Raw genomic sequence first — 17,179 nt, forward strand, 5'->3', positions numbered from 1 at the left:
TTCAGCTTTCATTTTCTCAGTTCTTCCCAAATTAATCCCCAAAATCTCCTTGCTTGACCAAAACGTGCTTTGGAAGTTCTTCGGTGCTGTTTCTCATAAATTAAGGTAAATTCCCAAGCATCCCTCAAGCACCTTCCCGCTATGAATTAACAAGCGAAGAAAAAGCCATTCTCCATATTCATTCACCATGTGGTCGTCCACCACCCACTCTACGAATCTTTCTGCGATACGAGCTAATCGGCTTTTGAACTGCATGAAACTGAACTAAAAAGACAGAGGAACAAACACAACTCCCCAAAGAATGAATGCAAAATAGTTAGATTGCTTTCAACTCTGCAGCCAGTGCTGATGCAAGCAGATGATCAGTAACAGCTCGCTGTTGCTATTAGTTCAATACATTCTTTACCAAAATCTTACAAGTATCTCTGGAATATGAGGGTCTTCTTTCTTTCAATATTAAGATGGTATTTGATGAAAAAGATGGTAGATGAAAAAGTTTTGCAAAGGAAGATAAAACATGAAGGTAAGCGGAAACCTAATTGTCACTGAATTAGTTGCAGGGACACACTGCAAGTTTAGCAGCAAGAAAGATGAAAGTAATTACTTTCTGAGGCTCCACTCAACTTCTTTCTCTCTTATTTAAAGATAAGCACAGCTCCCAAAAGATAGCTAAGGGTCAAAAAAATAAAACTAAACCTCATCACGCCAAGAAGCAAACTTTAAAACACAGAGGTCAGCTTGAAAATCATAGTACCAACAGGACAGGATATATATAGAGTGATGAACTGGAGACCGGGAAGCGTCATTCAGAAATATTTTTCTCCTAACACGATCGAGCGAGCAAAATTTTCTTCAGCATTCCATGAGCATTTTTGGGCACTTACCTCACCAGAGGAGCCATTTTCCACACGGAACCGTCCAGCTCTTTGAATGGCTCCATCAGCATCACTAGATATAAGCTATAGGAGAGTTTAACATAGAGATTCTAGTTCCAAAAATAGCCATACGATTGGCAATCAAAGCTTACTATCATTTCTTTTTGTTCCAGGCATCATGACTCCCCACAGAGATGGGATCAGTCCAGCTATTACCAATTTGACTAAAAATTCTGAATGACCCAGTAAGAACTCTGCGACATGAATGAGATGCTACTGTGGAAAACATGAAGCAAGAAAAGCTGTTTGAAACATTTAGAAATTTGAAAGGGCAACTAAACATGCAACTTCCAGCAACTAGGCCTCCATTTTACACCCAATTTACATACGCGTTAGTAAATATACTACCCAAGAACTTTAAAATTACAACTATAGCTTGTAGAAAACTTGTGATTTCATCCCAGAGTAACAGAGGTGGAGTTCATTTGCTTAACTCCTCCCCACTTCTGTTATCCTACAATAAATTTATGAAATTTCATTATGACCTCGCAATCAGAATGACACTGTTTTAACTGCTCACATACTTTCACAATGCAGAAGAAAATGATATATGAGAAAAATGTAGTGCCAACTTAATCTCTGAATTTCAAGAAAATGCAGAAAAACTGACATTCTAGGGAACTGTTTTCAAAATCCTAATTCTGACTAGTTCGTTTAGTCTTAAGCCCTCTCCCACTACTATGAGTCATGTACATATAAAATTACACACACGTGTATGTACACACATGAGCATGTATACAGTTTATAGCTTACATAATTGCTAGTAATTCATTAAATACTACCCTATAATATTTTGCCATCTTCAGTTTCTAAGAGGAAAAAAGGCTCAATTTCCATCTGGAGGTAATACAGTATGTATATAAAGCTTCCTTTCCTGTTATAATGAAAAATTATTCAATAAGGTAATAAAAAGACCTCCTATCACAGGTCTGATATATATCTATTCAGAAGCCGCTTTGTATTAGCTTATAACTTTCAAGTCTAGCTGAAAACGCACATTTTCCAAACTAGATCCAATTCTTTTACTTGGAAATGAAAAGGATTAAAGCTCTGCATTATAAGCTGATAAACTGAAGGGCAGGCTATGTGCACTTACAAGCTCCACAGATCCGTAATGCTTTCTGCTAAACTCTCCCCGTCTGCAACCCAGATCTTCAGAGACAGAGCTGGAATGGAAATGCTTCATCAGTGTAAACGAGTCAACTAGTCTTCCATTTCCCACAATACTATACCCTGCCGTTAAAAAAAAAAATCATTTCTGCCGAACAGGGTTCACAGCACATTAACTCATTGATGCAGGGAACACTTCTTACAGCATGCACAGTCTGTAGAAGCCATCACAGTCTGGCTTTCACATTACTCCCGAAGCAAATGTCCATGTCCTGACTGGAAGCAAAAAAGCTACGATTAAATGAAATACAAAGGCATGATGCAATCAGAGTTCCAAAGCAGGTGGTGGCTCACAACCATGTTCGAAAAGTAAACTTAATGCCTCAAAGAGGACAACTGCACTATACAACTCTGTAAGACCACAGGTTGCTACTGATTTTTTCAGTCTTTTTTCAGCCTACACACAATGAGAAAAGAAACCAGTATTTTAATTTAAGAGCATGAGGAAACAACAGCATTTCAGAGGTTTCCCTCCACCACCTTAACACAAACAGCAAACAAAAGTAATCCTAGAATGCCGAGTTCAAAAGCCACCTTCATTACTACCTCATACCATCAAATAAATTTACTCAGCACCTCTTCATAAACTGCATTCCACCAACTTGAAGACAGACTGCCTTGCCACAAACCATACCCTTTCTTATCGAAAGCATGTTTCTGACAGCACTCTCAATAATTCATAAAAGAGGAGTATATCTGAGCTAATGATTAAAACAAAACTCCTTTAATATCAACATTCTCATGTGTCCCAATTCAAACTACCTAAAACGTATCTAAACTTCAAACACACTAGCAGTCCTTTTAAAAATCAGAATTATACCCAAGAGCAAATCTCTGCTTCTTCTCAACCTAACTACTCTATATCACACATCACCTGCTTCATATCTTGTAATTAAAGCAGAATCTCACACTAACATAAATGCTATAGAGACAACTTCATAGAGATTAGGCAACTGAGTTTCAATTTAGGCACAGGTAAGATTCACATTATCACGCTATTTGCATAAGCGCAAACACTCCCTAATGAATTCTTGCACCTGCATACCTCTTTGGCTCTCATTCTCGGTAACCACCAAGATTTGTACTCAACTCTCTGACATATCATATCCACTAATTTAAAAAATACAGTGTGATTAAAATCAACTGTTCATATTAATTTTCTTCATTGAATTACATCCTTCCTCAGTCCTGATCTACATAAGAAAAATAGCTACTCCAGTTATGACCCTTTTAGAGTAGTTTTCATCTTATTAAGATGACCTGCCAGCACTGAGGAGGTTAGTTTATCAGTGCTTCACATTAGTTGGGCTCAATAATTTAAAATTTACTTACATTGTAAAGTATTTAAATACAGATGCACCTTTATTCATATGAATATAACTAACCGGCTTACATGCATTTGTACAGTATCTACACAGTATATACACCTCCCTTTCCCATTTTTCTGGAAACATAGGTGCAGTTGTATAAATGAGCAGTAATGATGAAGAGGAGAGAGGACTAGCTTCTTCTCATTTCAGAAGAAGCTCCTACAAAACAGTCCTGAAAGTTGAACAATAAAGCACAATTAAACGCAGCTGCTAGTCTAAACCCAGACGTTTTTTGGATCCTAGTGTCAAATTACAAGTTTTGTCTTTCAGTAGCTCGACACTGGAAAGCAGTTTACTTGGGGGTCGGGAGGGTAATAGCAGAAGAGGGTGTGTTTGCAGATTGCACCTGTGCGATCAGAAGGATATAGCCTGCACGCCCCTTGGGCTTGCCATTCTCCTTGCCATCTGTATGTTTACTAGTCAGTATCGGTCCATCTGTTTTCACTTAAGAAAGAGTCACAAGCGCTACCGCAGTCGGCAGCCGTGTAATTCTACTGATATCCCAGTGCTACCTGCTTGCAACGCTGAATACGCTGCGAAACCGACTCGAGACGCTCGCCCGACTCCGCCCAGGCCACCTGCAGCAGCCCGAGGGAGACGGCTGCAGCTCGGGGGCTCCTGCTGCTCCGCGAGCCCGAGGGCCAGCCACCCCACGCCGCGAGAGCGTCCGGCGCCGCCAGTCCGGGCGGCCCCTCCAGCTCCCAGTCCGCGGAAGCAAAGCACCGCCTCCCACTCCGCCATCGGCGACCGGCAGCACGCCGCGCCCCGCCCCACCCGAGCTTAGCTCCCGCCACTGGTACCGCTGAGTGAGGCCGAGGAACCGGGTGGACGCCCCTTCCGCGCTGCTCAGCTCCATGCGGGCAGCCAGACGGAGGCTTCACCCCTCCAGCGTCGCTCCCGCCGCTCCGTCCCGCGCGGGAGAGGCGCCGGGAGCTCCCCGCGCACATCCCGCTACCCCGGCGCACGGCCCGGCGCGTCCGCCCCGGCCCGCCAACCACTCATGTGCCGCGTCGGCCGCCGCGTCGGCCGCTGCGCCGTCAGCAGAGCTGCCGGGAGTTGTAGTCTCGGACTGAGAGCCACCGGTCCATCCTCCGCCGCCAGGAGCTGCAGTTCCGCGAGGGAATCAAACAGGTCCTTCGTTCCTGTGCGGGGAGCAGCCCACTGGTGCTGACCTTAGTCAGCACCGCCCCTCCCAAATGCCGGCTTTGTAAACGTCAAGGTAAAACATCGTTGCAGACATCTGCTGAGAGTTTTGCATGGAAAGTACACCTATTCGATATGCCTGTACGTAGCAGAAACTAGTCAGTTCCTTGACAGCCAAGCGAACAGGTCAGATTTGCTGCGGAATGCTGCTCTCAAGTCCAGGTGTCACACCACAATGATTTCCATTTACACTTCATGACCAAAAGTGAGCTTGCATGGTGGTTCGCCTACCAGATGAAAAGCAAAGGATGAAGAGGAGAGAGGACTAGCTTCTTCTCATTTCAGAAGAAGCTCCTACAAAACAGTCCTGAAAGTTGAACAATAAAGCACAGTTAAACGCAGTTACTAGTCTAAACCCAGACGTTTTTTGGATCCTAGTGTCAAATTACAAGTTTTGTCTTTCAGTAGCTCGACACTGGAAAGCAGTTTACTTGGGGGTCGGGAGGGTAATAGCAGAAGAGGGTGAGTTTGCAGATTGCACCTGTGTGATCAGAAGGATATAGCCTGCACGCCCCTTGGGCTTGCCATTCTCCTTACTTAGTCACATGTGAAGCACCGCTCAGGACTCACCAAGAAATAATTATGTAAGGTAAGAGCAAATTATGCAATTTATCTAATCACGCAACCTAAACACAAAGTTTTATTTCTTACCCGTGTCTGCCCTTTTTAGTCCAAGCAGTTGTAGCAAAAAGAAAACACTATCATTTCTCTGAAGAGTTTTCTCCTACAGTAAGCTCTTTACCCCCCTCAAATTCAAGTGAGTGGAGCCAAGCAGCTGCAGCTGCTCTGAGGGCTTTTATACTGGGTGGGATTTGCCCCCTCCCTTTTCCCAGGGGCTGTGGCAACGAGAGGCGGGCCCCATCAGGGGTATATTAACCCCAGCCTTTGCTAAGGGGCTTCATTCCCTCTCGGGGATCTGCTAAGGTAAGAGCTCTCCTCTTATTTCAGTGAAGAGGCTCTTTCAGCTTATATCAGCTTGTTTTCAGCAGGTGCTTTTGGGTATGTAAAGCAACAGAAGCTTTGAAGATACCATGAGGAAAACAGCATGGAGCATAGAGAGTATTTAAGTTCATGATTTTTGGATTGTGGGTTCAGGGGGGGTAAGGTGCTTTTGTAATTTCTGCTTTTGTTCTTAGGTTTGGGTTTATTTTGTTTTTGTTTGGGGTTTTTTGTTTTTGTTCTTTTTTGTTGTTGCTGTTTTTGGGTATTTTTGTGGTTTTTGGGTTGTTGGTGGTGGTTGTTGGTGGTGGTTGTTGGTGGTGGTTGTTGGTGGTGGTTGTTGGTGGTGGTTGTTGGTGGTGGTTGTTGTTTGTTTTTTTCTTTTTTGTTTTTTGGGGTGTTGTTGGTGGTGGTGGTTGTTGGTGGTGGTTGTTGGTGGTGGTGGTTGTTGGTGGTGGTGGTTGTTGGTGGTGGTGGTTGTTGGTGGTGGTGGTTGTTGGTGGTGGTGGTTGTTGGTGGTGGTGGTTGTTGGTGGTGGTGGTTGTTGGTGGTGGTGGTTGTTGGTGGTGGTGGTTGTTGGTGGTGGTGGTTGTTGGTGGTGGTGGTTGTTGGTGGTGGTGGTTGTTGGTGGTGGTGGTTGTTGGTGGTGGTGGTTGTTGGTGGTGGTGGTTGTTGGTGGTGGTGGTTGTTGGTGGTGGTGGTTGTTGGTGGTGGTGGTTGTTGGTGGTGGTGGTTGTTGGTGGTGGTTGTTGGTGGTGGTGGTTGTTGGTGGTGGTGGTTGTTGGTGGTGGTGGTTGTTGGTGGTGGTGGTTGTTGGTGGTGGTGGTTGTTGGTGGTGGTGGTTGTTGGTGGTGGTGGTTGTTGGTGGTGGTGGTTGTTGGTGGTGGTGGTTGTTGGTGGTGGTGGTTGTTGGTGGTGGTGGTTGTTGGTGGTGGTGGTTGTTGGTGGTGGTGGTTGTTGGTGGTGGTGGTTGTTGGTGGTGGTGGTTGTTGGTGGTGGTGGTTGTTGGTGGTGGTGGTTGTTGGTGGTGGTGGTTGTTGGTGGTGGTGGTTGTTTTTTTCTTTTTGGTTTTTTTTGGGTTGTTGTGGTGTGGTTGTTGTGGTGTGGTTGTTGTGGTGTGGTTGTTGTGGTGTGGTTGTTGTGGTGTGGTTGTTGTGGTGTGGTTGTTGTGGTGTGGTTGTTGTGGTGGTTGTTGTTGTTGGTTTTTTTCTTTTTGGTTTTTTTGGGGTTTTGTGGGGTTGTTGTTGTTTTTTTTCTTGTTGGTTGTTGTTGGTGGTGGTTGTTGTTGGTGGTGGTTGTTGTTGGTGGTGGTTGTTGTTGGTGGTGGTTGTTGTTGGTGGTGGTTGTTGTTGGTGGTGGTTGTTGTTGGTGGTGGTTGTTGTTGGTGGTGGTTGTTGGTGGTGGTGGTTGTTGGTGGTGGTGGTTGTTGGTGGTGGTGGTTGTTGGTGGTGGTGGTTGTTGGTGGTGGTGGTTGTTGGTGGTGGTGGTTGTTGGTGGTGGTGGTTGTTGGTGGTGGTGGTTGTTGGTGGTGGTGGTTGTTGGTGGTGGTGGTTGTTGGTGGTGGTGGTTGTTGGTGGTGGTGGTTGTTGGTGGTGGTGGTTGTTGGTGGTGGTGGTTGTTGGTGGTGGTGGTTGTTGGTGGTGGTGGTTGTTGGTGGTGGTGGTTGTTGGTGGTGGTGGTTGTTGGTGGTGGTTGTTGTTGGTGGTGGTGGTTGTTGGTGGTGGTTGTTGTTGGTGGTGGTTGTTGTTGGTGGTGGTTGTTGTTGGTGGTGGTTGTTGTTGGTGGTGGTTGTTGTTGGTGGTGGTTGTTGTTGGTGGTGGTTGTTGTTGGTGGTGGTTGTTGTTGGTGGTGGTTGTTGTTGGTGGTGGTTGTTGTTGGTGGTGGTTGTTGTTGGTGGTGGTTGTTGTTGGTGGTGGTTGTTGTTGGTGGTGGTTGTTGTTGGTGGTGGTTGTTGTTGGTGGTGGTTGTTGTTGGTGGTGGTTGTTGTTGGTGGTGGTTGTTGTTGGTGGTGGTTGTTGTTGGTGGTGGTTGTTGTTGGTGGTGGTTGTTGTTGGTGGTTTTCTTTTTGGTTGTTGTTGTTGGTTGTTGTTGTTGGTTGTTTTTTTCTTTTTGGTTTTTTTGGGGTTTTGTGGTTTTGTTGTTGGTTGTTTTTTTCTTTTTGGTTTTTTTGGGGTTTTGTGGTTTTGTTGTTGGTTGTTTTTTTCTTTTTGGTTTTTTTGGGGTTTTGTTGTGGTTGTTGTTGGTTGTTTTTTTCTTTTTGGTTTTTTTGGGGTTTTGTTGTGGTTGTTGTTGGTTGTGGTTGTTGTTGGTTGTGGTTGTTGTTGGTTGTGGTTGTTGTTGGTTGTGGTTGTTGTTGGTTGTGGTTGTTGTTTGTTTTTTTCTTTTTGGTTTTTTTTGGGTTTTGTGGTTTTTTTTGTTGTTTTTGTTGTGGGGTGTGGTTGTTTTTTTTGGTTTTTTTTTTCCTTCTTTTTGGGAGGAATGCAACTTTCTGAAATTCCAGATTGTGTCAAGTGGAGTACTTTTTTCAGCAGATTCATAATGTCACAAAAGGGATTTGCTCGGTGTCCAAGATGATATTTGAGATTGAAGCTTCAAATGAGTTAAGCGTTGTGACTAGGAGAGGGAGAATGAAGAGCTTTTAATAAATCCAGTTAGGAGTTGTTGTGGGTGGTTTTGAAGGCAGCAGGGTGAGAAACGGTGTCTATTTGAGGGCCCCCCCCAAGGCGTTTCACAAGCGTAGCAGAGGCATTTGCATGTCTTACCGCACACAGGCTCATCCACTGCACTCACAGAAATGCTGTGTAACTTTGGCTCTCTCTAACTCAGGTGCCACTCATAATAACAACCACATCCTTAGATGCAGGACGAAGCTGGGGACTCGAGGACCCAGGCACGCTCAGGCAAGGGCAAGTAGCTGACTTGCTGGGATTTGGCCCACATAACACTAAACTCATACACTGTTTTTGTTTTTCTTTATTGTAGCTGACTGAGAGGCTAATGGGCAGTCACGGGGCCCTCTGAGGCAGGCTTATTTCAGGTCCAAAGAGGATTCACATCACCGGTCATCAAAAAGATATGTTGGGGGCCACTGCCTGGAGATGGGATGGTAGGAGAATAGTGGGTTGGAAGTTCCTGGGACAGATCTAAAAATTAGCAGAGGGTAAAGGGATGTTCTCTAAGAGACTTCTTAGGATAGCTGAAGGGAGAGGCTCTGCTTTTGATTACAGCTGTAGGGTGTGCAGTGCAGAACAGTTCTGGTCTGTGTTGTGTTATCTGGTGTACTGTGTTAGCTAGTGTGTCCTCGGAGTCCCTTGGGTGAGATCTCCGCCTTTTCCCCTTGAGGCCCTTACTGCAAGCATCAGCCATCATCTCTAGGCTCTCAAACCTAGGGCTTATAAGATCGTACAATACAGAGAGCATTCTAAACGTAGCATTGTCTCACAGCCATCTTGATCGTTGTGACCAACAGTTCCTATAAGAGGTCACACTGTTCCAGTCTTTTCTTCTGCTCCTTAAAGGAGCCCCCTCCATCCACAGTTGCCTTACCATCAGTCATCCTTTCTGGCAACCACTCAGTCCCTGCCATTATAAATCTTACCAGAAACATTTTTCTCATCCTTGTGTCACATTGTTTGTAGCATAACGTGTTGTTGTGTTTAGCGTCACCTTGTTTGTCATGTCCTGTGTCACGGGTGTCTGCACATATTTGTGCCGGAGCTGCTCTGCCCTGCTGCATAGCCTGGTGTAATAGGACAAGTCCTGGGGGCTTGAAATTTGTAATGTGGGGTGTAGCTGGATTCTAGATAGGATTTGTAGATGGACACAAGATGCCTGAATCTGTGAAGTTATCCTGCAGCCCTTTGACTTTTGTCCGAACTTTGTTCCAGATGCAGGCGGATAAAATCCATGGCAGAGCACCCCATCCCGGCTGAGGGGGTTCCTCTGAGCAGGTCAGTCACCGTTTGTCCCTGCAGGGGAAGTGTAAGTGGTGACTCTGTTACAGCACTGTGCTTTGTCTTTGTTTTTAGGAAGTAAAGCCAGATATCAGCAGTCAAGGTGAGCGGTGACCAGTGGACAGAAGCATTTGTTATTGCTGAGGTCTCAGTTTCTGGTGCAACTCTAAGCCTTCACTCTTGTTTGTGTGCTTTAGGCAATCCATTTGGAGTATGCCAAGCCCTCCTCTCCAACTGGCTGATGGACGGGATTGCTGCTTTTGTGAGCCCTGTGGAAGTATTGCAGGACTCTGTGATGAAGCCCTGAACCTTTCTGTTTAAAGGTGCCATCGAGCTGGCCTTCGGCAGCCGACGAGGAGTTGCGGTGAGTCGGGGAATAGGGAGGAGGAGTGAGGGTCCGCTCAGGTTTCAGCAATGCCTCATCTCCCTGTCTCCCCTTAAACCAGGCACACCCTGCCATGATGGCATTGGCCTCCAAGTGTTGCTGAAGCTAATGGCATTAGGAGATGGTGAGTAGTGGAAGAGTTGGGTTTTGGGCAATGTGCTGGCAGGACCATACACTGATGTTTGGTTTTCTTTAATGTAGCTTTGAGGCAGCAGCCCAGTGACAGCAGGAACTTCCCAGATGGCGAGGTGGCCTTCTTTTGCACCTGATGCAGACTGGCATCCCCCGATGTCTGAGAGATAAGTCGAGGGCTATGAACCACAGAGGGGAGGAAAGGGGGTTGCTGGGTTGGGATTTGCTGGGAGAGGTTTTTGAGTCAGCTTTGGAGCTGAGGCTATCCAAGAAGTGTCCCCTTAGGCCACATAAAGGGAAAGTGTCACTTTTGATCAGAGTGCTGAGGTGTGCAGGGCAGTGCAGTCCCGGTGTGTATTGTGTCACTTGTCTAATATGCCTTATGTGTTGTTTATATATCTCATGTCACACATCTTGTACGTTAGCCCATTGAGTGGCCTGACAGAAACCCTGGCGTCATTCTTAGCATCTCTGATCCCTGCATTCCTTGGTCTGGCGCCAATGCCATAGGTCTTTTGACTCGGGAGCTCAGACAGGCATTGGAATTTTATTTTTCTTTAGGAACATCCGGTCTGATGTCTTTGCAGGTCTTGTTCTGAGCTGTACATACTGCTGTGCATTGCAAGGATCCATTATGGCAGATTAGGAATTGTAGGAATGTAAGGATAGGTAGAGGATTCTGACCGTAGGATTCTCAGACATCCATCTTTGTAGTTCTTGGTGTAGACCATTGTCTTAGCAGATTCTTCCTCCAGGGTTCTCTGAGCCTCTACAGCTCGCCATTGGTCTCACCCCAGTCGTCTAATTTGCGTTCTCTCTGTCCTTGCAGTAATTCCTCTTGCCCTGAGATTTCTGTCCCTGTTGTGTCCCCATTGTTTGTCATGTCCTGTCCTGTGTCACGGGTGTCTGCACTATTTGTGCCGGAGCTGCTCTGCCCTGCTGCGTAGCCTGGTGTAGTAGGACAAATTCTGGGGGCTTGAAATTTGTAGTATGGGGTGTAGTTGGACTCTGGATGGTATTCCTAGGTTGACCCAAGGTGTCTGGAGCTGTGAAGTTGTCTTGCAGCCCTTTGACTTTTGTTCTAACTTTCTTTCAGATGCAGATGGATAAAATCCATGGCACAGCACCCCATCCCAGGTGAGTAGGTTCCCTTGAGGAGGTCAGTGACTGTTTGTCTCTGCAGGGGATGCGTAAATGGTGACTCTGTTACAGCATTGTTCTTTTTCTTTATTTTCAGGAAGTATAGCCATATAGCAGCAGTCAAGGAGGAGTGGGTAAGGTGAGCATGGGAGAGAAGCAGTTATTGCTCAGGTCTCAAGTTCTGGTGCAACGCTAAGCATCTATTCTTGTTTTTGTGCCTTAGGTAATTCACTGTGATTATGCCAAGTCCCTGTCACCAACAGCTGATGGACCAGGTTTGCTGCTCTTGTGAGCCCTGTGGAGGTATTGCAGGACCCTGTGATGAAGCCTTGAAATTATCTATTTAAAGGTCCCTTCTGGGTCGCCCTCAGGAATGGCCATGGAGTCGTAGTGAGGAGGAGCCAGGGTCCACTCAGGTTTCAGCAGTGTCACCTCACGTGTCTCCCCTTTACCTAGGCGTACCCTGCAATGATGGAATCGGTCTCAAAGCACGGCTGAAGCGTGCAGCCCAAGGACCCGAACATTCTTAGGCGGCGGTGAGTAGCAGAATTGTTGGGTTTTGGTTGATGTGCTGCTAAGATGATGCACTGATGTTTGGTTTTCTTTATCTTGACAGACTAGGAGACAGCAGCCCGGTGACAGCAGGAACCTCCCAGACAGCCTGGTGGCCTTCCTTTGCACCTGATGTGGGTTCTCATTCCTGGACAGCCAAGAGATAAGTTGAGGGCTATGACTCACAGAGGGGATGGAAGGGGGCTGCTGTGTCAGGACTCACCAGGTGGGATTTTTGAGTCAGCTTTGGAGCTGAGGATATCCAGGAAATGTTGTCTTGAGGCCACACAAAAGCAAAGTGTCACTTTTGATCCCAGTGCTGAAGTGTGCAGGGCAGAGCAGTCCCAGTTTGTGTTGTGTCGCGTGGCTATTGTGCATTATGTGTTGTTTGGCTGTTTCATGTCTTTTACGTTAGCCCTTTGAGTGGCCTGACAGAAACCCTGGCATCACTCTTAGAATCTCTGATCCCTGCATTCCTTGGCCTTGCACCAATGCCATAGGACTTCTGACTCAGGAGCTCGGACAGGCATTGGAATTGCATTTCTCTTTAGGAGCATCCAGTCAAATGTCTTGTAAGGTCTTGTTCTGAGCTGTATGTACTGCTGTGCATTGCAAGGATCCATTATGGCCGATTAGGACTTGTGAGACTGCAAAGATAGGTAGAAGATTCTGACCGTAGGATTCTCAGGCATCCATCTTTGTAGTTCTTGGAATAAACCAATCTCTTAGCAGATTCTTCCTCCAGGGTTCTCTGAGCCTCATCAGCTTGCCATCAGTCTCACCCCGGTCATCTAATCTTGTATTCTCTCATTCCTTGCACTCATTCCTCTTGCCATGAGATTTCTGTTCCTGTTTTGTCCCCATTGTTTGTCACGTCCTGTCCTGTGTCACGGGTGTCTGCACATATTTGTGCTGGAGCTGCTCTGCCCTGCTGCATAATCTGGTGTGATAGGACAAGTCCTGGGGGCTTGAAATTTGTAATGTGGGGTGCAGTTGGATTCTAGATGGGATTTGTAGATGGACACAAGGTGTCTGGAGCAGTGAAGTTATCCTGCAGCCCTTTGACTTTTGCCCTGACTTTCTTTCAGATGCAGGTGGATGAAATCCGTGGCAGAGCACCCCATCCCGGCTGAGGGGGTTCCTCTGAGCAGGTCAGTCACCGTTTGTCCCTGCAGGGGAAGTGTGAATGGTAACTCTGTTACAGCACTGTTCTTTGTTTTTATTTTTAGGAGGTAAAGCCAGATATCAGCAGTCAAGGTGAGCGGTGACCAGTGGACAGAAGCATTTGTTATTGCTGAGGTCTCAGTTTCTGGTGCAACTCTAAGCCTTCACTCTTGTTTGTGTGCTTTAGGTAATCCATTTGGAGTATGCCAAGCCCTCCTCTCCAGCCGGCTGATGGACGGGATTGCTGCTTTTGTGAGCCCTGTGGAAGTATTGCAGGACTCTGTGATGAAGCCCTGAACCTTTCTGTTTAAAGGTGCCATCGAGCTGGCCTTCGGCAGCCGACGAGGAGTTGCGGTGAGTCGGGGAATAGGGAGGAGGAGTGAGGGTCCGCTCAGGTTTCAGCAATGCCTCATCTCCTTGTCTCCCCTTAAACCAGGCACACCCTGCCATGATGGCATTGGCCTCCAAGTGTTGCTGAAGCTAATGGCATTAGGAGATGGTGAGTAGTGGAAGAGTTGGGTTTTGGGCAATGTGCTGGCAGGACCATACACTGATGTTTGGTTTTCTTTAATGTAGCTTTGAGGCAGCAGCCCAGTGACAGCAGGAACTTCCCAGATGGCGAGGTGGCCTTCTTTTGCACCTGATGCAGACTGGCATCCCCCGATGTCTGAGAGATAAGTCGAGGGCTATGAACCACAGAGGGGAGGAAAGGGGGTTGCTGGGTTGGGATTTGCTGGGAGAGGTTTTTGAGTCAGCTTTGGGGCTGAGGCTATCTAAGAAGTGTCCCCTTAGGCCACATAAAGGGAAAGTGTCGCTTTTGATCCGAGTGCTGAGGTGTGCAGGGCAGTGCAGTCCCGGTGTGTATTGTGTCACTTGTCTAATATGCCTTATGTGTTGTTTATATATCTCATGTCACACATCTTGTACGTTAGCCCATTGAGTGGCCTGACAGAAACCCTGGCGTCATTCTTAGCATCTCTGATCCCTGCATTCCTTGGTCTGGCGCCAATGCCATAGGTCTTTTGACTCGGGAGCTCAGACAGGCATTGGAATTTTATTTTTCTTTAGGAACATCCGGTCTGATGTCTTTGCAGGTCTTGTTCTGAGCTGTACATACTGCTGTGCATTGCAAGGATCCATTATGGCAGATTAGGAATTGTAGGAATGTAAGGATAGGTAGAGGATTCTGACCGTAGGATTCTCAGACATCCATCTTTGTAGTTCTTGGTGTAGACCATTGTCTTAGCAGATTCTTCCTCCAGGGTTCTCTGAGCCTCTACAGCTCGCCATTGGTCTCACCCCAGTCGTCTAATTTGCGTTCTCTCTGTCCTTGCAGTAATTCCTCTTGCCCTGAGATTTCTGTCCCTGTTGTGTCCCCATTGTTTGTCATGTCCTGTCCTGTGTCACGGGTGTCTGCACTATTTGTGCCGGAGCTGCTCTGCCCTGCTGCGTAGCCTGGTGTAGTAGGACAAATTCTGGGGGCTTGAAATTTGTAGTATGGGGTGTAGTTGGACTCTGGATGGTATTCCTAGGTTGACCCAAGGTGTCTGGAGCTGTGAAGTTGTCTTGCAGCCCTTTGACTTTTGTTCTAACTTTCTTTCAGATGCAGATGGATAAAATCCATGGCACAGCACCCCATCCCAGGTGAGTAGGTTCCCTTGAGGAGGTCAGTGACTGTTTGTCTCTGCAGGGGATGCGTAAATGGTGACTCTGTTACAGCATTGTTCTTTTTCTTTATTTTCAGGAAGTATAGCCATATAGCAGCAGTCAAGGAGGAGTGGGTAAGGTGAGCATGGGAGAGAAGCAGTTATTGCTCAGGTCTCAAGTTCTGGTGCAACGCTAAGCATCTATTCTTGTTTTTGTGCCTTAGGTAATTCACTGTGATTATGCCAAGTCCCTGTCACCAACAGCTGATGGACCAGGTTTGCTGCTCTTGTGAGCCCTGTGGAGGTATTGCAGGACCCTGTGATGAAGCCTTGAAATTATCTATTTAAAGGTCCCTTCTGGGTCGCCCTCAGGAATGGCCATGGAGTCGTAGTGAGGAGGAGCCAGGGTCCACTCAGGTTTCAGCAGTGTCACCTCACGTGTCTCCCCTTTACCTAGGCGTACCCTGCAATGATGGAATCGGTCTCAAAGCACGGCTGAAGCGTGCAGCCCAAGGACCCGAACATTCTTAGGCGGCGGTGAGTAGCAGAATTGTTGGGTTTTGGTTGATGTGCTGCTAAGATGATGCACTGATGTTTGGTTTTCTTTATCTTGACAGACTAGGAGACAGCAGCCCGGTGACAGCAGGAACCTCCCAGACAGCCTGGTGGCCTTCCTTTGCACCTGATGTGGGTTCTCATTCCTGGACAGCCAAGAGATAAGTTGAGGGCTATGACTCACAGAGGGGATGGAAGGGGGCTGCTGTGTCAGGACTCACCAGGTGGGATTTTTGAGTCAGCTTTGGAGCTGAGGATATCCAGGAAATGTTGTCTTGAGGCCACACAAAAGCAAAGTGTCACTTTTGATCCCAGTGCTGAAGTGTGCAGGGCAGAGCAGTCCCAGTTTGTGTTGTGTCGCGTGGCTATTGTGCATTATGTGTTGTTTGGCTGTTTCATGTCTTTTACGTTAGCCCTTTGAGTGGCCTGACAGAAACCCTGGCATCACTCTTAGAATCTCTGATCCCTGCATTCCTTGGCCTTGCACCAATGCCATAGGACTTCTGACTCAGGAGCTCGGACAGGCATTGGAATTGCATTTCTCTTTAGGAGCATCCAGTCAAATGTCTTGTAAGGTCTTGTTCTGAGCTGTATGTACTGCTGTGCATTGCAAGGATCCATTATGGCCGATTAGGACTTGTGAGACTGCAAAGATAGGTAGAAGATTCTGACCGTAGGATTCTCAGGCATCCATCTTTGTAGTTCTTGGAATAAACCATTGTCTTAGCAGATTCTTCCTCCAGGGTTCTCTGAGCCTCATCAGCTTGCCATCAGTCTCACCCCGGTCATCTAATCTTGTATTCTCTCATTCCTTGCACTCATTCCTCTTGCCATGAGATTTCTGTTCCTGTTTTGTCCCCATTGTTTGTCACGTCCTGTCCTGTGTCACGGGTGTCTGCACATATTTGTGCTGGAGCTGCTCTGCCCTGCTGCATAATCTGGTGTGATAGGACAAGTCCTGGGGGCTTGAAATTTGTAATGTGGGGTGCAGTTGGATTCTAGATGGGATTTGTAGATGGACACAAGGTGTCTGGAGCAGTGAAGTTATCCTGCAGCCCTTTGACTTTTGCCCTGACTTTCTTTCAGATGCAGGTGGATGAAATCCGTGGCAGAGCACCCCATCCCGGCTGAGGGGGTTCCTCTGAGCAGGTCAGTCACCGTTTGTCTCTGCAGGGGAAGTGTGAATGGTAACTCTGTTACAGCACTGTTCTTTGTTTTTATTTTTAGGAGGTAAAGCCAGATATCAGCAGTCAAGGTGAGCGGTGACCAGTGGACAGAAGCATTTGTTATTGCTGAGGTCTCAGTTTCTGGTGCAACTCTAAGCCTTCACTCTTGTTTGTGTGCTTTAGGTAATCCATTTGGAGTATGCCAAGCCCTCCTCTCCAGCCGGCTGATGGACGGGATTGCTGCTTTTGTGAGCCCTGTGGAAGTATTGCAGGACTCTGTGATGAAGCCCTGAACCTTTCTGTTTAAAGGTGCCATCGAGCTGGCCTTCGGCAGCCGACGAGGAGTTGCGGTGAGTCGGGGAATAGGGAGGAGGAGTGAGGGTCCGCTCAGGTTTCAGCAATGCCTCATCTCCTTGTCTCCCCTTAAACCAGGCACACCCTGCCATGATGGCATTGGCCTCCAAGTGTTGCTGAAGCTAATGGCATTAGGAGATGGTGAGTAGTGGAAGAGTTGGGTTTTGGGCAATGTGCTGGCAGGACCATACACTGATGTTTGGTTTTCTTTAATGTAGCTTTGAGGCAGCAGCCCAGTGACAGCAGGAACTTCCCAGATGGCGAGGTGGCCTTCTTTTGCACCTGATGCAGACTGGCATCCCCCGATGTCTGAGAGATAAGTCGAGGGCTATGAACCACAGAGGGGAGGAAAGGGGGTTGCTGGGTTGGGACTCGCTGGGAGGGGTTTTTGAGTCAGCTTTGGGGCTGAGGCTATCTAAGAAGTGTCCCCTTAGGCCACATAAAGGGAAAGTGTCGCTTTTGATCCGAGTGCTGAGGTGTGCAGGGTAGAGCAGTCCCGGTGTGTGTTGTGTCAC

General features: G+C 47.1%; 1 protein-coding gene and 5 long non-coding RNA genes across 7 annotated transcripts in view; 5 read left to right on the forward strand and 1 right to left on the reverse strand.

Annotated features, from left to right (window-relative positions):
* The window catches only part of GARNL3 (GTPase activating Rap/RanGAP domain like 3), a 30,461-nt gene extending 25,979 nt beyond the window's left edge, over nt 1–4,482 (reverse strand). Inside the window, exons 1-3 of one of the 2 annotated variants that reach the window (XM_064394149.1) lie at nt 4,276–4,481; nt 2,032–2,101; nt 885–959 (exon numbers count right to left, since the gene is read on the reverse strand). In XM_064394149.1, coding sequence (XP_064250219.1) covers nt 885–959; nt 2,032–2,101; nt 4,276–4,331 — 201 coding nt within the window. In that variant the 5' untranslated portion in view covers nt 4,332–4,481. Of the gene's footprint in view, nt 1–884; nt 960–2,031; nt 2,102–4,275 lie in introns of both variants that reach the window. The other variant, XM_064394150.1, reaches the window with a different exon arrangement.
* A 1,105-nt stretch (nt 4,483–5,587) lies between these two features.
* LOC135283397 (uncharacterized) lies at nt 5,588–9,929 on the forward strand. Its single transcript, XR_010349173.1, has 4 exons — nt 5,588–5,602; nt 9,505–9,567; nt 9,646–9,673; nt 9,768–9,929. It is a non-coding gene; the product is annotated as an uncharacterized LOC135283397 (long non-coding RNA).
* An 87-nt stretch (nt 9,930–10,016) lies between these two features.
* LOC135283396 (uncharacterized) lies at nt 10,017–11,720 on the forward strand. Its single transcript, XR_010349172.1, has 4 exons — nt 10,017–10,079; nt 10,157–11,224; nt 11,325–11,366; nt 11,451–11,720. It is a non-coding gene; the product is annotated as an uncharacterized LOC135283396 (long non-coding RNA).
* Nucleotides 11,721–12,544: 824 nt separating this feature from the next.
* LOC135283245 (uncharacterized) lies at nt 12,545–13,292 on the forward strand. Its single transcript, XR_010349089.1, has 3 exons — nt 12,545–12,930; nt 13,009–13,036; nt 13,131–13,292. It is a non-coding gene; the product is annotated as an uncharacterized LOC135283245 (long non-coding RNA).
* An 86-nt stretch (nt 13,293–13,378) lies between these two features.
* Nucleotides 13,379–15,083, forward strand: LOC135283243 (uncharacterized). Its single transcript, XR_010349086.1, has 4 exons — nt 13,379–13,442; nt 13,520–14,587; nt 14,688–14,729; nt 14,814–15,083. It is a non-coding gene; the product is annotated as an uncharacterized LOC135283243 (long non-coding RNA).
* Nucleotides 15,084–15,214: 131 nt separating this feature from the next.
* LOC135283244 (uncharacterized) lies at nt 15,215–16,655 on the forward strand. The gene is made up of 3 exons (XR_010349087.1): nt 15,215–16,293; nt 16,372–16,399; nt 16,494–16,655. It is a non-coding gene; the product is annotated as an uncharacterized LOC135283244 (long non-coding RNA).
* The last annotated feature ends 524 nt before the right edge of the window (nt 16,656–17,179 follow it).

The sequence above is a fragment of the Passer domesticus genome, chromosome 18, assembly GCF_036417665.1.
Source record: "Passer domesticus isolate bPasDom1 chromosome 18, bPasDom1.hap1, whole genome shotgun sequence".
NCBI lineage: Eukaryota > Metazoa > Chordata > Aves > Passeriformes > Passeridae > Passer > Passer domesticus.